This window comes from Cenococcum geophilum (assembly GCF_001692895.1).
Source record: "Cenococcum geophilum 1.58 unplaced genomic scaffold K441scaffold_60, whole genome shotgun sequence".
NCBI classification, from domain to species: domain Eukaryota; kingdom Fungi; phylum Ascomycota; class Dothideomycetes; order Gloniales; family Gloniaceae; genus Cenococcum; species Cenococcum geophilum.
In genome coordinates, this window is record NW_027137618.1 from 246,997 (window position 1) to 264,586 (window position 17,590).

The 17,590-nt window shown below is 49.6% G+C and overlaps 7 protein-coding genes across 7 annotated transcripts; 3 read left to right on the top strand and 4 right to left on the bottom strand.

The window, feature by feature from the left end:
- Positions 1–1,450: 1,450 nt before the first annotated feature.
- On the bottom strand, positions 1,451–3,119 carry K441DRAFT_690215 (alpha/beta-hydrolase; the record flags this gene model as incomplete). Its single annotated transcript, XM_067652367.1, has 8 exons — positions 1,451–1,679; positions 1,734–1,779; positions 1,832–1,883; positions 2,081–2,378; positions 2,444–2,476; positions 2,537–2,658; positions 2,773–2,880; positions 2,988–3,119. The coding sequence occupies 8 exons, from the start codon at positions 3,117–3,119 to the stop codon at positions 1,451–1,453; spliced, it is 1,020 nt and encodes a 339-aa protein (XP_067498573.1).
- Positions 3,120–3,954: 835 nt separating this feature from the next.
- On the bottom strand, positions 3,955–5,495 carry K441DRAFT_620115 (uncharacterized protein; the record flags this gene model as incomplete). The annotated part of the gene is made up of 3 exons (XM_067645909.1): positions 3,955–4,845; positions 4,923–4,991; positions 5,043–5,495. The coding sequence occupies 3 exons, from the start codon at positions 5,493–5,495 to the stop codon at positions 4,363–4,365; spliced, it is 1,005 nt and encodes a 334-aa protein (XP_067498574.1). The 3' UTR covers positions 3,955–4,362.
- A 232-nt stretch (positions 5,496–5,727) lies between these two features.
- Positions 5,728–6,565, top strand: K441DRAFT_708468 (PHF5-like protein). Its single transcript, XM_067653777.1, has 3 exons — positions 5,728–5,876; positions 5,933–6,107; positions 6,170–6,565. Exons 1-3 carry the CDS (start codon positions 5,860–5,862, stop codon positions 6,302–6,304), a joined length of 327 nt encoding a protein of 108 aa, XP_067498575.1. The 5' UTR covers positions 5,728–5,859; the 3' UTR covers positions 6,305–6,565.
- A 693-nt stretch (positions 6,566–7,258) lies between these two features.
- On the bottom strand, positions 7,259–7,936 carry K441DRAFT_681354 (uncharacterized protein; the record flags this gene model as incomplete). Its single annotated transcript, XM_067651462.1, has 2 exons — positions 7,259–7,598; positions 7,743–7,936. 2 exons carry the CDS (start codon positions 7,934–7,936, stop codon positions 7,259–7,261), a joined length of 534 nt encoding a protein of 177 aa, XP_067498576.1.
- A 2,643-nt stretch (positions 7,937–10,579) lies between these two features.
- K441DRAFT_681355 (uncharacterized protein) lies at positions 10,580–11,914 on the bottom strand (the record flags this gene model as incomplete). The annotated part of the gene is made up of 2 exons (XM_067651463.1): positions 10,580–11,692; positions 11,747–11,914. The coding sequence occupies 2 exons, from the start codon at positions 11,912–11,914 to the stop codon at positions 10,580–10,582; spliced, it is 1,281 nt and encodes a 426-aa protein (XP_067498577.1).
- Positions 11,915–14,220: 2,306 nt separating this feature from the next.
- On the top strand, positions 14,221–14,556 carry K441DRAFT_585575 (HET-domain-containing protein; the record flags this gene model as incomplete). Its single annotated transcript, XM_067644586.1, has 1 exon — positions 14,221–14,556. One exon carries the CDS (start codon positions 14,221–14,223, stop codon positions 14,554–14,556), a length of 336 nt encoding a protein of 111 aa, XP_067498578.1.
- A 929-nt stretch (positions 14,557–15,485) lies between these two features.
- On the top strand, positions 15,486–17,256 carry K441DRAFT_295658 (uncharacterized protein). The gene has a single exon (XM_067641002.1). The coding sequence runs from the start codon at positions 15,912–15,914 to the stop codon at positions 17,040–17,042; it is 1,131 nt and encodes a 376-aa protein (XP_067498579.1). The 5' UTR covers positions 15,486–15,911; the 3' UTR covers positions 17,043–17,256.
- Positions 17,257–17,590: the final 334 nt, after the last annotated feature.

The window sequence follows — 17,590 nt, forward strand, 5'->3', positions numbered from 1 at the left end:
GCTCCCGGGACTCTGTTCATCTGCAATGCTGCCGGGGGTTTTACCTTCCCATCTTAAATGGAACTACCGACTTGCTGGGACATCGCCCAGGGCAAGTTTATCAGAGTATTAGAGCCTGTGGTTGCTAGGATTGCTAAAGATCCTTGGCGTGCGTTGCAATCGTATCATTTTGGATCTAATTCTACTAATGCTGCGTCGCCGTGTGCTGGGCAAGGCAGAAAGGCAGGCCTCTAGTAACAGGCCCGGTCAATTGTTCGTGGCTCTGCCAGTGGGATGGGTTCAGCAAGAGGCCGCGATGCACGAGCAGGGGAGTAAGTCCCAGCACTAGAGCTCTCCAATTGAGCGAAACGTGCTCAACCGGCATCATGATGAACATCAATGCCAATTACTAAAGCTGCCGCGGCCGATAAGAAGTTGACTTTTATATTGCTGATTCCGCTCAGATTAGCCACAGTACGAAGACTTCCCAACGCTTTCTTCCGACACTTATGCGGGCGAGCATGCTTCGAGAAGGCGGTGTACGCGCAACACGGACATTTTCCACTTGAAACGGGGCGAGCAATCAGGAATACCCGGTTACGGCAAGTCGAGGGCTCAGTCGAAACGCCGGATGTAAGGTACGAGAGCGGAATACTGGCTCCGAAGTGGCCTTGGGGTGACTTTTTATTATCTGTGGCTATTAAGCTTCGAATTGACACACGGCAATATTCCACATTGCTACTGGTCCCTGGAGTCCCAGATCAACTTTCTAAATCGACAAGGCCTGAAGTTCAACATATCGCCCTGCAGGGCCACCTTGAAAACCGCGAACCTAGTGGCAGGATCGACGCACATGTTTAGCGATAATAAGGTTCATGCCTCTCCACCGTTCATTCTCCTTTCATCTTCACTCTTGGGACTCTCGTTGGTGTGTCCGATAATGCATCCGTCTCCCGTATACGTATTGTCCTTGGTAAAGACCTCCTTCTAATCAATTGTGGCGTAGATGAGTGCAGGGAGCAATAGGTAGGTAGCACGGGTATGGGCGGAGAAACTTTCTAGAAAGCTAGAAAAACGTAGAGAACCAGCATCGTGACCCGCGGGTGGGCCCCGATATCGCAGAACCGCTGGCCTTAACAGCTGCTTATCTTAGCAATTACACCAGGACGCTGTCAGAGTAACACCCCGAAGCGGCGACTGGAATAGTTGTGGCCATGCAGCTTCATCCTAAAGCGCCGGGTTAGATTCAGTGGGTTCAAGGGAAACTAGTTCAACCCTAGTTCAACCCTTGCTGGCCTGCTGTAGTGTCTCCAGCAAAGTCTTCAATCCACCATTAAGCGACATTCTGAGCACCCGAGAGTCTTTGAGGCTTAGGTTGCAAGGTACCAACTAGCTGACAGGTTACTTTGGCAATCATGCCTCTCATTTTAACCTGATCAAAGAAAGCAGACGGTGAGTGTCCCCTACTATCCTACAGGGAGCTCTTTGTCCCGAATCCCACTTTCTCCAGCCAACTTTTCACAATGGCATTGACTTCTTCCGGCTTCTGCGTCAAAGCCCAGTGCGTAGCGTTAACTTCTCTTCTGCTCAAATTCGTCAGATACTTCTCCATCCCCCTAGCCATTGACGGCTGCAGCACCGAGTCATAGTTCGCCTGGATGAACAAGGTAGGAATGCTGATTGTCTTGCGATCTATCAACCTGACACTTCCGTCAATGTCACTAATACTGCGACTCTTGGCAATCACCACTCACTCAAGGTCCTCTTCCCAGTTTACTTTGTGCGCACGATACCAGTTCACTGAGATTGTCAATAAAACCACACTAAACGTAGAACGGCTGCTTTCACTTACATGTNCCATGCAGTCCGTTCCGCGAATACTGCTTTACGTAGTAATCTAGCTCCTAACAGTAGATTAGTAGTTAGCTCCTTCTCAAGTCTAGGTTTCACGGGGTCTTGGGGATGGCGCGGACCGCGCAGATCAATGGCGTATGCTGCGCAGCCGCCTCCCGCCTCGCACCGAATCCAGATCGAGTAAATCGACATCTATCTGGAGCAGCGTTGCTAATAGGCACGCGCCCTTTCCTTCGGCCGAACTCACCTTGTCGCTAAGCAGTCGGCCCTTCCCCAGCTTCGGTAGGTTTTCGATCAAAACCCCTTTCACTGGATCAAAGGCCAGCTCGCCGTTAGGCCCTTTGCCACCATACATGCCGTTGAGAAACTGCTTGATCTGCTCCTCGGACTGGAGGGCCGCCTCAACTTCTGGCCCGGCGAGGTGAAGCTGGTAGCCGAAATGTGGCAAGGGGCCTTTCACCAGATCCTCCATAGAATAGTAATCTTTGTGTGGCTCTGTGTACGGCGTGCAAACCGAGAATACGTGCGTGACTAGGTCGGGATGCCTGAAGATGATTAGCCCTCCACACATGCTTCCAAACCTGGGGTGCTGTGCCCCCTTAATTCTCACCATTGGGCCGTCCGCCAGACCACAAAACCGCCCCTTCGGAGAATATTAGCAATGATGTCTTGCTCGTCATATGCACGCGACCGCAAAGCCTACCAATCGTGACCTCCCAGCACGATCTTCGGGGCCCCTAACTGCCTCGCCAGCTCCGCGATGTCATCTGCAGCCCTCTTGTATCCGTACAAACTGATTGGATTCGGGGGTACTCGCGGAGCATCCTACACGAGGATTTAGCCTTATACTTTCGCAGAAACAAAAACATGTCATGCATCCTCGCGCGCGCGTCCAGAATGGCTGTTTTTCAGTGCGGTGGGAAGGGAAAGTCCGCCTACAGTGCCCCCAAAGCCCATCAAGTCCGGTGCCACAACCCTAAACCGCATCTCGATCAAGAACGGAATCTGGTACCGCCACCCCATCGACAGGTCGGGCCAGCCGTGAATCTAGCAACACCAAAAGCAAGCAGCGAATCAGCACACATGGTTTCGCATCCGGTCAACCGCGCTGCGCACGGCGGGCGCTGTGGGGCCTGGCTGCCAAGCAGACCTACAAGAAAAATGGTAGCCTTGAAGCGGCCGTCCGCGGGCACGCCAAGTAGGTAGTGATACGTGTGGCCATTCAGCAGGGCGGAGCGGTGGGTGACTCGGGGGTCCGAGACCGGGTCGATGGGCACGACAGCCATTATTGATAGAGGTGTGCTTCCTGACCGTGGTGTTTTGTCACGTTTCGCGGCGGGGTGGTTGCGAGCCAGATGCGGTACGCCCCGGTCGTGCGGGAGAGAGTACAGGATGTGAGTGGGAGATTCGCGCGTTGCGGGAGATGGGGAGATATTCCTTTCGGTTTTATTTATGTACCACTGGTGAGAGGCATGGAGCGGGCGAGGAACCGGAAGTAGAGGTGGAGAAGATGCACCCTGCTGCGTTCTCTCTTTCTCTTTCTCTTTCTTCTCAGACAACTGCTGTTTTTGGAGGAGGGGAAGAAGATTAAATGACTCTGCTGTGTCTAGTCATTACTAAACTGGGAGGCTAGCTCGGACGTGCTTCCGCTATGGGACGCAGAACCGTGGCCCACATCCCTCCAGAATGGCGGGAGTAGCAACATCAGCCAGGGTGCGTTAGCAGTCGAAGTTGAGAGCCTAATATAGCCCTTGGTCCAGCGTTTTAGGCTTTCTCAGGCATGCAGCAGTATGTCATGCCTTGGTGATCGAATCAAGCCCCTAATGCAAGAATTATGACTCACATTGTTCTCGAAGGCCGTTCGCGTTGGCAATGGACGATTCCAAGCCTGAGTTGCAGTTGGTCGTCATTGAACGTCTTTTAGCCCAACGTACTGTACATCATGCATGAGCGATGGTCAGACAGTTGCGAGCGCTGTGGTTGGTGCCATGTTGCATGCATATTACTCGGAAGGATGAGAGCGAAGCATAGTCGAGGCAGGTCGAAGCACAGTCGAGACATGGTCAAACCACTTCACAGGGACTACGTTTTTGACATCAGTTTGGGAATTGGTGGTTATCGACCTGCTATAAGAGGAAATGCTTTTCAAAACCCTGCGGTAACACGGCTAAGGATAACACGGCTAAGGATGAGTCGTCTTAAGTCGTCTAGGTGGAGCAACTTGTGCATACGGATATCAACGGAAACAGCAGGTTTGGTACCAAGTAGTAAGTACTTCCAAGATAAGTACTGCAAATATCAAGCTTGTCTTCTACATGCATATCGTATCCCAGTCCACAACTAATTCCTCGGACTCCATAGCGCCATTGCTCGGCACGATGGTATCATAATTTACAAGATAGTACGCTGCAACTAACAATTAAGCTGCTCCTGCGAGGGAGAGTGCAGCAACAACACCTAATCAGCATACAGAATGGCATATGTTAGGAAGGGGGTAGGGGGAAACCATCCGCAATCGCACCAACGCCCTTAGAAGATGACAGTATCCTCTGCGGCTTCCAGCACAACCTCTCCGCTCTCATCCACCGGCTCTCTACCGTTCTCCTCCACAGGCTCTAGTCCGCTTTGATCCACTTTCATAGGCTCTGCGCTTGCCTGTTTCTCGGCTTTCCTTTCTTCTTTATCATTCACTGCTAACGTCTCCTTCGTTTTCCCTTCGTCATCGTCCGCAGGTTCGTAGTTCATGGGTGAGGCACTATGATCAGTATCTCCGTTTGACTTAAGTGAAACCCCAGGGGCATCCCCTGAAGGCGCTAAACCCACCAGTGTTGCTGCTTGTGGTGGCTCTGTCTCGACATCTCTACTGCCATTCTTAGAGCTGTCCTGGTTCAATTCCCCTCCTTGTTGTTTGGCAAACTCCTCAAGCTCCCTATCGATTATCCCTTGTGTGTCCTTGGCTTGAGCCTTGATTCGCTCTTCTTCCTCTGGTCGCATTTCCCAAGGCTTGTAATACTATCATGAAGTTAGCATCTTTAGAAACATGAAGATACTTTATCCAATAACACATCATAAATAGCGATAGTACATACCAGCCTTGGTTCAGATTTTGTATGGAGGAAGTGGGCCATGTCCAGCATGTTTGCGTGTCGAATCCGCATCTAACCAATCAATATCAGAATTAGGATACCAAACAGGATGCGAGACCTTACCGACTCCTCGTCGAACTTTTTCTGCTCTTCCCTTCTCATAGCTAGGAGCTTCTCGCGGCGCTCCCTTTTCATCTGGTTGAATTCCTCGGCTTGCTGTTTAAGCTTATCTTGTTGCTTCTTCTCAATATCTGCCCGGCGTTTCTGTGCTGTGGTGGGTGAGCGTTGCGAGAGGGCACCTAGCATTGCGCCAAACAACCTTTGGCCTCGTTTGCGCTCTACTGCGTTGGCTTCAGTTTGTCCGCTTCGTCGCCTCTCTGCTTTCCTTTCCGGCGCCGTTGATGTGATAGACTCCCGTCGGTACCCATTGCTCTCTTCTGTACTCAGCCGAGGCCGCTTGCCACCTTGCTCCGAGACAGAAGAGTGTCGACGTTTGGTTCCATTTGCAGGTGAGGCTGCTCGCGAGGGTGATGGCGACTCGGCAGTCTCGGGGACGACCACGACCGACAATATCATGCTAGATTGAATTAGCGTTGCTAAATCTCACAAATAGAGAGAACTGTCGTGCTCACGGCTGATCGTCTACCATGTTGACGTCTTGCTGATTGACTAGTTGAGGGAGAAACTCTATTCGGTTCTATCGAAAAGCTCGGGGTTGAAAGCGGCGAGACACCCCTGCAAGTTTCGCTGAGTAATACGCGTAGATGTGAAAGTCGAAGCAGATCGAACTTGACTCCAAGCTCCTCTTGAAATCTACGCCGCACCGTCCTTCAAGGACCGTTACTTCCTAACATTCCGATAAACCGGCACTGGTCTATACGACGAGCCCAGAAATTGCATTCTACGAGCTTAAATTTTTCTCATAAAGTTACTTGCACGCATGTCGCGCCACCATCCGTAAGGACTTCCCCCAGCTCGTGCTTTGTGGATTTCTGCTAACGAATATACTTCAGTGATTTGGTTATGTGCCGTAAGCAGGCAGGCATTGCCATCGGACGCCTCTGCGACAAATGTGACGGGAAGTGTCCAGTTTGCGACAGCTACGTCCGTCCGACCACGCTTGCCCGAATCTGCGACGAATGCTCCTTCGGAAACTATCAGAACAAGTGCGTCGTATGCGGTGGCGAGGTGAGTCCCATATACCTTCCCGAGTCTAGGATAGTGGAGCACTGACATGGCTCTCTGCGCAGGGAATCTCTGATGCTTTCTACTGCTTCGAATGCACGCGCCTAGAGAAGGATCGGGACGGTTGTCCCAAAATCATCAACCTGGGAAGTTCGAGGACGGATCTGTTCTACCAGAAGAAGAATTTCAGGAACCACTAACCAGACGATTCGCCCGGTCTGGCTGCAGGCTGTGGCATATGCTTCTACTTGATTCGGTTCTGAGAATGTGGGGAGGAATTATTTTACCACTAGGAGGTGAATGCGATTATGGGTCCATGATTTGCGGTATGCATTAGGCGGAGTTAGACTTTAAAATGTTGAACCTTTAATTGACTTCTTGTTCAGCTCCATTGTGCGCCAAAGTGCTTAAGGGCGTCGAAATGTACCGGCGGACAATTTCCGGACCCTTATTGCCTTTTGGCAAGGGCTGGCGTTCTATTTTCGGCAGATTTGCTTCGACGGCAATGGTAGCTAAAGCCTCTACTCAGCCCGTTATCTGTATCTTTCTTCTAATTCCGAGGCCCAGGTGAGGTTGGTTGCCCTCTCCTCAAGGCCTTGCAACCTTACTTAGTGCTCTGCAGACTTGTCCAGTGCTCCATGATAAACCGGATGATTTTTGCCCTCGGTCGTGATCACGATTTCGTACTTCTACTGCGTGAATTGATCTTGTTATTGCATGTGCCGTTGCCATGGGTGTACACCGAGGCGCTGCTGGTGTGTCCTTGCTACAACGTGCTTATCTCAAAAGTACGTTTGGGGCCCTTCAGAAACATACACGGTAACTCCAAGTTTCCCTGGTTATATATGAAGCTCTGCACGCACGTATGAGTGGGTGAATGTATTGGATATATACCTCAGGGGTCCATGAAATCGCTATTCTGGCTGTTGGCGATCTTGCCCTCATTATTGCCACTGGTATTTCTCCTTTTTGGATTATCCAGTATTACTCAACTCTTTCAGTATAATTTCTTATACTTTCTAGCCGTCACGGCTCCGTCCTAACGTAGTTTCGTTGCCGGTCAGACTTCATGCCAGATCCAGAAGATACTTGAAGTAGTAAGACAGCCGGAGCCAAGCTGGTGACATGACCAGTGCCTCACCATATCTGCCACATCATTCTATTGCAAATTTCAGGTACTGCCGTCTCCTATCATACATCACCCACTCAGTCTCCTCCAAACGATTCTTGACCTCTCCGCCTGTTGGCTCTATGCCCAAATGCCTTGTCTGGGGCCAAAACGACGCAAAGGCCTTCAGGGAATCAGTCGTCTCATCGAAATAGATCCCAACACGGTGTAGCACGCCATTATGCACCAGCCCCTGGAGATACGATGCGAAGTCCTGGACCAAGTCGCCCGGTTTGAAGAGGTGGACAAAAACCTTCCGATCCTGGAAGGGCTCCGCGGAACCAGCCGCGGCAATCGCTTTTGTCACAAAGACAACACTGATCAGGCTGTTATGACTCAAGCTTCCAAAATCGCCTCTAATATAAGAGATAAACCGAGGCTTCATCCGAGGCAGCTCCGACTTCTCTTCCTACCCTGCACATCAGGGTAGTTAGGTCACAGTGAACAGCCTGTGCCATACATCAGCACACCCTAACAGCACTACATCGTAACATTCCAGAGAGGTATTTTGCGGAATATTCATCTTCAGTTGCCGGCGTCGGATTGGGTTTCTGGCCGTTATCTTTGGGTGTATCTTCGCCATCAGGACAGGTCGCCTCTCCGCTATCGTCACCTGGTCTTCGAAGAAGTAGATGCCACGGTCTGTCGAGGTTGTGTTACCCATTTTGCTGTACCATATTTGATTTCTTTCGCAAGACGAGGGGTGCCTGTATGCTGTTGAACGGTCCTACGGCTCTCACGCGGTTTTTTTATGCCCCGGTGTAGCGACCAAGTTCTCATGACCTCTTCTCTTTCATTCACAGCCAGCCTGGTGGCCCTGCTAGCCCCAGAGTCATTGCTGCCACCACCTGGGTCGTCAGTCACTGCGGCTCTCTCCTCTTCGTTTGCGTAGTGTGGTTGGATAATGCGAGAACTTCGCAAGGGACTTAGCCTGTTATGGGTGTTTCTAGCGCCAGGATTAGTGCTGCCACCAACTGGCTCGTTGGTCGCTATAGATTATCTTGATGCGAGCCCGCCTTGGACGTACGCAATAGCTTTCTTGGGAGCCAGGTTTAGAAAAGTTTCTTCTTCGTCCAGATTTGTTCATATAGTCCCCTGCTCCTCCCTCCTTGCGCTTAGGGGGTGCACTGAACGAAATTTAAATTTCCGCTAGATTGACAAATGTCTGTCCTCTCCCTCCCTCTCTTGGATCTTGCTAGATGACGCGTCGGTTATGTGCCTCGACGACATCACTAAGAACCCCCCATTCCGAAAGTCTCGATTTCTGACTCTTAACGGTTAGGGAGCGCGTCCTCAGCATTTGCAAGAGTCCCTTTGTGGACGTGATTCATATGGATATTCAGAGCTCTGTCTTGATTTTTTTTAGAAAGGTATCAGCACTATCTCAAGCGGATATACAACTGAGAACACCGTCCATGCCAAAAATTTGATGTCCAGTCCTTGACGGTCAGGGAGCGCATCCTCGACATTTGCAAGGGTCTCTTTATCGGCTTGATTCGTATGAACATCGAATCCTGCTAATACAGTTAGGTCTTCCTGAAGGTTCACGATTTCCGCTGCGATTGATGTCCTCAGGAATCGCACTTTAATCGACACCGTCTTAACGGTTTGGTTTTTCGAAAATGTGTAGGTTCGTAGACATACTAGAACACCGGTGTAGACAACGTATCAATTTTCTCGTCCAATCTTCATGTATCTGTGCTGCGATAGCTAAGGTAACTTGGAGGGACGACCAAGTAATGATGTGTTCTCGTGCTTTATACGTTGAGAGTAGTTCATTACAAGCCCTTCGGCTGTTTACACGACCTTCCTCTTGATCAATGTATCTTCTCCTCTTTTGGCCTTCTGATTGTGCCCACGACTCGGGCTGAAGCAAGGCGTTATTGAGTTTTTTAAGCTCGCACATGAACGAATGAGTTCAAGTCTCGACATACTCGCCATCACTAGTGTCCTCCTTGACCTAGCGTTTCTTGGTCGCTTGAGCTTTCTTCGCACCACCTGGAACTTTGCTCGTTAGGGTAGTTGGCGCAGAAGCGCTAGCCCCTCATAGGTCGTGTCGCGACACCATCAGTATACACCGTCATTGCTCTTCTTCTTTCCTTCGTCAACTCTCCCTGCGATACTCGAAGTTAATGGTATCCGAGCTATCTCTTCTCCTAGTGTGGCTAAGAGCTCGTTCTACTCAGACGACGGCTTCTCTCCATCCGAAAACCATTCAAATTCCTCAAAGCGCACGTTTGCGCGGCGTTATATCCGCGGCTCCTGGGTAAGCCAAGCGCGGCCATGACTGTCGTCGCACTGAACGGAGATTTTAGAGTATCACTGGCACACTTTTGTCATACGGGATTTAGGTGTGAGCTTGAACAATTGGCTTGACACAATTCATCTACAGACAGCCTTTTGCTCTTTGATACAGAAGAGCCGACGGATATGCGCGTAAAGACGGTGCTAGGTTTTGCTGCAAGCTGGCGGATCTCGGTAGTACTGACGGGAGCTAGGACAACGGCAGCTTTGAAGTGCTGTGGGGTGACGCGCTGGTTGTGCGCCTCAGCGGCATTACTAGGGGTGCCATCCAGATATCGATAGCTAGTGAGGACGTTCTGGATATTCTTCATGGACTTGGTTCATATAAATGTGAGTTTTCCTGCTGAAAGAGTTAGCTGCTGGTAGGTGCCCGTCAGCGATTCCGGGAGACGGTTAGCTACCTAGAAACAGATAGAAGAGAAGAGCTCAAGGCAGAAATGTGGGAGGCGGCTGAACTGATCAATGTTCTGGAGTATGTTCTAGAGTGAACTCGACTGGAACAGGGTTTAAGGATGAAGGCTTGGTTAGAGAAGGGGGCGATATCCTAACACTGAGCAGTGAGGAGAGTGGGACAGGTGAAGAATGGGGGTTGCTGTACAGCGGCGGTGGGAGGAGAGGAGAAGAAGGGTAGGGGCCGGTAGAAGGGTGGCCAGATTGGTGATGTGTGCTGTAGCTGTCGGCGAATTTATTATGCTGTTGCGAGACGTCTTCTGGGGGCGATTTGATTCTCTTCCTGTTATTAGTAGAGCCCTGCGTTAGTAGTGAGCACGCCTGAAAGTCAACAGTGCACCATGCAGAGGTCACAGCTTTTTTGAACTTCGTTTGATTTTCGTGGTTTGCTGCAATGCTAGTTTCCAACCCGCCACCAAACTTGAGCAAATGAACCCTGCTCATCCAAACCTTACATACATCGTCGCATGGATGCATATCCAAAACGTTCGTACTGACACCCGGACATCCAGAGGGTCTTACGATATGCCAGTCACAGAACGTAAATCCTCTCTCAAATATCCTCCATCTCACCAAGAAAGCGGCCGTCGATAACATCGTCTTTACGAACCACCTTCAACTCCTTGATAAGGTCATCCTCAAGAGCCTTCTTAGCTTCCTCTTCCTCTTTGATAACTTTGGCCTCGGCTTCTGCGGCGGCCTTGCGCACGCTCCAGGGACGTTCGGACATGTACTTCTCCATATAGGACGCACCTTGGCTGGACGGATATCCATAGCTGCCAGTCTGGTCAACATTGTCAACGCCAGAGCCATAATATCCTCCTACGTAACTTGAGCTGGGAGCAGCAGATTCGTGGGTATACATAGCCTCGCGCTCCCCAGGGCTCAGGGCCACGGGATCACCCTCTAGGAACTCGTCAATGGTGGCTTGCGGGGACGTAGATTCGTCGGAAACATTGGAGGCGGACTGATTAGTGAACATTTCGTCGTCGTCAGGACTAACGCGAGCTTTGTCAATGCTCACCATTCGCTTGATAGCCTCTTGGAGATCTTCAATGGAGGCAGAAGTTGCGGTGGTAGTCTCCGAAGGCGGACCAGCGAGTGCAGCTTCTCCGATACTATCAGAAGGATGAACGATTTGGTCGTCAATAACCAGGGAGACCCTCTTGCGACGCACAACAGGCTTCGGGGTCACTCCACGACGCAAGGATGACTTTCTGATTGGCGTGCGCTTTGCGTTTGGATCCTTTTCGTCATTTTTCTTTTGACCGTTCTCTCCACTCGTCTCTTTGGCAGTCATGCCACTAGAAGGGATCTCTGCATTAGTAGACTTTGGCCTTCCTTTCTCTATTGCCGAGCTTTGGATCTCAGCCGCACCATTGCGTTTGGGCTGGGGAGTTTGGGGCTTTTTCGGAGCACGCGAGCTCGATGCATCCAGAAGTGGCAGGAAACTCGGTGTGATGAGACCACACAACTCTAAGTCACGCTGGCGAACTAGAGTGTCACTCGAAGCCCTGAGATCTTCTTCGGAGCTTGGACTTGACATTTGAGTTTCATGTTTGGACTCCATCATGTACTGTTCAGGAGCTGTGACGATTTCGTTGATGACGGACGGGATTTGAGCTTGGTCCGTGGAGCGGCTGGTAGTCGTTGATTGTGCTAGGAGCTGATCTGGTCAGTCTTAGAAAGGTTACGGAAGACTAGATCACACTGAACATACCTTCTGCCCAAAAGCCCGGAGCTCATTCTGCTTCTCGCGGATGTATTTGGCGATATCGTCCTCAAGCTTCTTCTTCTGTTGTTGGACTGATTCGATGATGTTGTCCAACTGTTCAGGTGTAAGTCCTGCAGTGCTCTCATCGAGCGACACAGAGGTGTTAAGGTACATTATGCTTTGTCTCACTGCCCGCGGCGCAGCAACTAAGTAAAGAAGACTCAGGTGTGAGAGTCCAGGCGACAAAAATTGAGAGGTGGTGGAGCAATTGTGACCTTATGCATGGTCTGTGCGTGAAGGCAGTGTAGAGCAGCGCGCGGGGTGTGTTAAGGTTCGCAGCCTGGTTTGATGCTATCTGTCAGTTCTGGGTCTAAGAGGAAGAAGCAAGAAGGACCCCATGGGCTCCTATATCCTCACTCTGTTTACAAAAGCCCTAAAATCCTCGCAATTGTTATTCGATAAGAGGGACGATGACTCGGACGGGAGGGAGCTCAGGCAGTGATGCTTGTGTCGAGTGGAGAACAATATGACACTCCTGGCTAGGCAGAACTTGAGACTCTAGGGGGAGGCGCGCGCAGGAGCCTCCAAGCAGCTTAATTGAGCAAGGCAGCTCGATGCTCATGTGGTTCCAGAGCGTGAGAGGGCTGATGGTGTTTATCGGTTACTATCGGGATGCCTCCGTGGGGCAGATTAGCGAAATCATCGGACCTAGTTAGATCAAATCAAAATGCTTGTCGCTTTCCCATTCCAGTGCTGTCTTCGGCGAGGCTGATGAGGCTTGAAAAATCCAGCTACTTGGTCTGGAACCGTCGAGGATGGGCTTTTCACGAACGCTTGATAAACGACTATCAATGGGGTCGCAGTATATTTCAAATGCGGTGCGTACGGATTGTGCGAGCAGAATAACCTACAGCTAAGCCTTATCCGCGCAGATCTGCATTGTAATCATTACCTATTTGTCCAATCCTGCTGCCAGACCACTGCACCCGAAGTAGTATAATGCGACGCGGAATACTCCTTACGGCAACCAGGTGCCAGCTGACAAGCCATCACCCGCTTCGCGTATTGCGAACGAAATATTTACCGTTCTACAAGTCATGGCATCGACAATTCTCTAGAAAAGATGTTTGCATCCTCGGGCTCACATTATGGGCAGCTTACCGCCCAGCTTCAGATTCTATCGCGCTCAATGGTAATAATACTTGATGGGTGAATGATGGACAAATCTATTCTATCGCCGATGTCGCGATGTCGACCCCTGCGTCTAGATTTGCTGTGCTCGTGACTAGAAGTATTGAGATGTGGATAACTAACTTACCTGGAGGTAGAGCATCACCCTCTCGAAGCTGGAATGGGATATATTTGCCCTATTAGTTGCGGAAACGCCGGATCTTTGAACCAGGCTGAACCCTTCCCCATAAACCGACTGGTTAGATGAGCTGCTCAGTGTATAGACAGAAGATTTCCGATTCTTAATAAATATAATAAACAATTCATGTCATTCTGGATGGCGTCATCAAACAGTTCTTATAGGAATTGGATGTACTATGGTATCAGGCCGATATTTTGTGGGTGGAGCTGGTGCACCGAGCGTCTGCAGGGGTGGAAGTGGCTTGTATTTTATTTCAGAACTTTGTAAACCCCCTTGGGCCTCAATTATAGCTAAACAGCGCTCCCTCATACTATCTATTAGTGAATTAAGCTGTTCCTCAGTAATCTGCCTCCAAGCCTCCTTTACATAGATCCGAAGATTCCAAGATAAAGAGCAATAGCCTTATGTTTCCACCCAATACTCCTCAGTACTTAAACTCAGATGCGTTCATCGCGAGTAAGGTGCTTTAAAGAAGAACAAGATAAATGTTAAAGCGTAGAGGGCTCCATTATAGATAATTACTAATAAAATTTAAAAGGTTTAAGCTGAGGAAATAACAAAGAGTTAGTTTTTCAATACATATAAACAGGGTATACAATTGGAGTATTGAATTGTGGGTACACCCACAGGGGCCCTTGCTGCTTACGCCCCACCCACAAAATATCGGCCTGATACCATAGTAGTCCTTCCGCAAAAGTTTCAATAAACCTAGTTTTCCCGTGCGCGCCACTTATATCCCTTAACTAGCTGAGGTTTTAGTGCCGTGGCGGGCACCAACGGAACTTTCGGCAACACTGGCCGGGCTGTATGCTCACGTTATTATGATTGTCAGGCACCCGAGCGCTAGGTTCAATCCTTGGCACGACTTGGCATGCACAATGGTCTTCCGCGCGTTGCACGAGCACCCAGCTTAGATTCTTCGTGCTTAATTCTGATAGTCAACGACGCTCTGTTACCTCTGTGGCCTTGATCCTTGACGGTATGTATATTATCTTTCAAAGAATCAGTAAACATGAAAAGAGAATCTAAAAGGATTTGATCATTGCCCATCAATATGGCGCTCACACACGCAAAATTCCAACACCCACCACTCCTCGACGGCTCGAGAATGATCCGCATTCTCGAGCTTCTCCCATCAGCGCTTAAATGGAGTGGGATTCAAACCTCCCTTCGAGCTGTCCCATTAGATCATATACCCGTTTACGAAGCGCTCTCGTACACATGGGGAACCGAGCTCCCAGTTCACCGGATTTGCTGCAACGGGCAGAATTTTGCCATTAGACCCAATCTTTTCCATGCGTTGAGAAGACTGCGATACCGAACCAAACCTCGACTCCTCTGGATCGACGCGATCTGCATTGACCAGGACAATACGGATGAAAAGAACCTCCAGATTCCTCTGATGAGGAATATATACATGAGTGCCAGCCAAGTACTTGTCTGACTCGGGGAGGAGGCCAATGACAGCCCAAAGGCCATGGCTCTGATGCGCAAGCTCAGCAAAATCGATGAGGACGACTTTGGGGAAAATAGCAGAGCTCTTCTCTTCCGCGAACCGTCAGGCTCCATCTATATGCCTGCTTGGTTAAAGAACTGGTTGGAAGAACTTGTGGATGATGACTCGGACTTATATGAGGACGAGGATGAGGATGAGGATTTGAAATCGATCATTGCGGCTCTCCCAACCGCAGCGGGCAATTTGACCACGATGGCGGCAAAGTCTGTCTTGGGCATATTTGCGCCAGAAGACCCGCAGTCTGCGACAAGCTCTGATGATGATTCTTCTCTAGTTGGCATAAATAGGCTGTCTGATGTTTACCTACCACCTCGCGGCTATGGGGCATGGAAGGCTTTACGAGAGCTGATAAACAGGCCATGGTTCTCTCCAGTGCTGTAACTGGTCTGGTTCGCTTATTGGTTGGTTGGTTGGAAAAGCTCCAAAATCGCAACCGGTTAGGAGTTTTGATTGGCTTCCAGCTGGTTGGTTTTAAAGCTCCCTAATTAACCGGGTAACCAGCTAAACCAGCAGAGTTAGTATAGGCCTTTGGCGGTGATAATTTGGGTAAGAGCGCACGCCACATAGGGAGCCGAAGCCACTAAATCGTCAAGATCTACCACCTTATTTCCGGATACTATTTTAAGGGTCGAGCTTGGTGTTGTGCGTCGCTTATTTCTGCGCGTCCTATTTATACGCGTCGCGTTTCTACGCGTCGCGTCCTTCTTACGTCGCCTTACTGCCTTATCCCTATTACCCTTATTTCTACCTATCGCCAATTCGATGGAGGGCTTTACTATTTCAACCAGTCGATCGTTGCGCAGAGGAAGAGGCAGCCCTGTAAGTAGTAGTCGTTCTACGGGCAAGGCTCCTACCGCCTCTTAAAAGCGCGCCAGCTAGGGCTCTAGTAGTTAACGAAAAAAGCACTATAAGGGCGATAAGGGCGACAAGGGCGATAAGGGCGATGAGGACGATAAGAGCCAGGAGGAAGATAAGGGTAATGAGGAAGACATTGTTAAATATATCGTTGTCGACGATTAATTGTAACTCAACATCATGCCAAGCCTTACAATATATTAAATATCATCTGGTTGAACCGGTTAAACCGGTTCCCGAACCGGTTCGGAGCTTCAAGTGGGCTATTGGTTGGTTACAGAGCTCAAATTTGTAACCAACCAGACCAATTACAGCACTGGTTCTCTCGCATCTGGGTGATTCAAGAAGTCGTTGTTGCGAAAAAGGCCCTAGTAATATGTGGGAAGGACGTTCTCCCTTGGAAGGTCGTCAAAGCCGCTGCAGAGGCTATGATGGCAGCCTCATTTCCCGACGAAGTAGGGGGCCGGAGCTGGATGAATATAGTTGCCATCAGCGGAGCAGTTAGAGTACACAGTGGCGAGCGCCCAACGAAACCTGTAATCGAAACTCGATATTCCGGCATACATGTACGCGAAGAAGAAGATTCAGATGCAGTCGAATCCCATACGCTTCTGAATCTTCTTATGTGCACACTTCACGCCGATGCCACGAATCCTAGAGACAAGATCTATGGTCTCTTTGGACTCATTGAAAGCTCGATACCACCCATCAAGGTTGACTATCGGGTACAGGTCGAGGACCTTTATCGAGATGTGGCACGATTCCTCATTTTGGAGGACAACAATTTGGTTCTTCTGCAGATGCATGGCTCGAAAAGGATATATCGTGGTCTGCCATCCTGGGTCCCCGATTGGAGCGTTCCTAGGAATTTTGCCTCGACATTGGTTTCTGATGAGGATCTCGAAAGACACGGCGATATAGATATAGATGTTCGAGCTGCCATTCGAGAATCAGATAACCCAGACGAAATTATCCTTGGCGCGAAAAGACTCGACGTTGTTGGGCGGACAGGCATGGCTGTAAAGCAATATTCGGGTAAGGACGACATGATGCGATCAATGGAAGTAGCTCTGAAGGACTGGGTAGCTATGGTCTCGAGTGTCCCGGAGATTAAGTCGAGAGCCCCTGGCGAGGCCAAGGCCGAGTCATTCTGGCGTGCCATTATAGCGAATATGGATGGACAAAAGGACGAACCCCCCAAGGAATATGGCGCGTATTTTGCAACGTGGCTCGCTCAAATGGGGCTAATAGTAGACCTTCTAGATACTCCTGAGGGAGAGGATGGGTCGATTAACCCCAGAGATGTTGAACGCTACATCAGCGATGTGGTCTGGACATGCAGTGATAGGAGGCTTTGCATGACCGTCACTGGTTCACTATGCCTTGCTCCCGCCAACGCTCAAGAAGGCGACGTCCTTGTATTCTTCCTTGGTGGGCAGACTCCGTTCGTCATACGGGAGAGCGGACCCTTTTATACTTTTGTCGGGCCTTGCTATATCCACGGATTCAACCTTGCTGATATAGTAAAGGATGTGACAGAAGACATTGTTCTTCGGTAGTGCCGTCTCTTTCCTAGAAAATTAACTCTCTCCCTAGCATAGCATGTAGCGTAAATCGCATCTTTCGACACCATCAAGCGATAACTCCATTACGGACCGCTTGGTGAGCTGTCCTCTTGCATGGCCATTTTTGAGGAGCGGTCAAGCATGGATAATATATGTATGTGCTGACCTGAATCAGACTTCCTTACCACCATCGTACTACTGTCTGCCGACCCGGATCGTATTGACGTGCTTTGTCTTAGTTGTCTCTTAACTTATGACTAAATGTCTTATCGAATGTCTCATTACCTGTTTCCATTAAATATTACCGACTGAATGACGACGTCGTCATCATTCTATTTGCCACCTATCTGGTGTATATAGTGAGGCTCTAAAGCCTCTTGCAATATGACAGAGTTCCCATTCCTGATCGTCCGTTCAACAGTATGCTATTTATTTTTTATTTTTTATTTTTGTATCCGTTGTATTATACTACGTACAATACTGCGCATGCAGCCTCTAGGCTATGGCGCTATAGTCCTATATATATAAATCCCTTAGGGCAG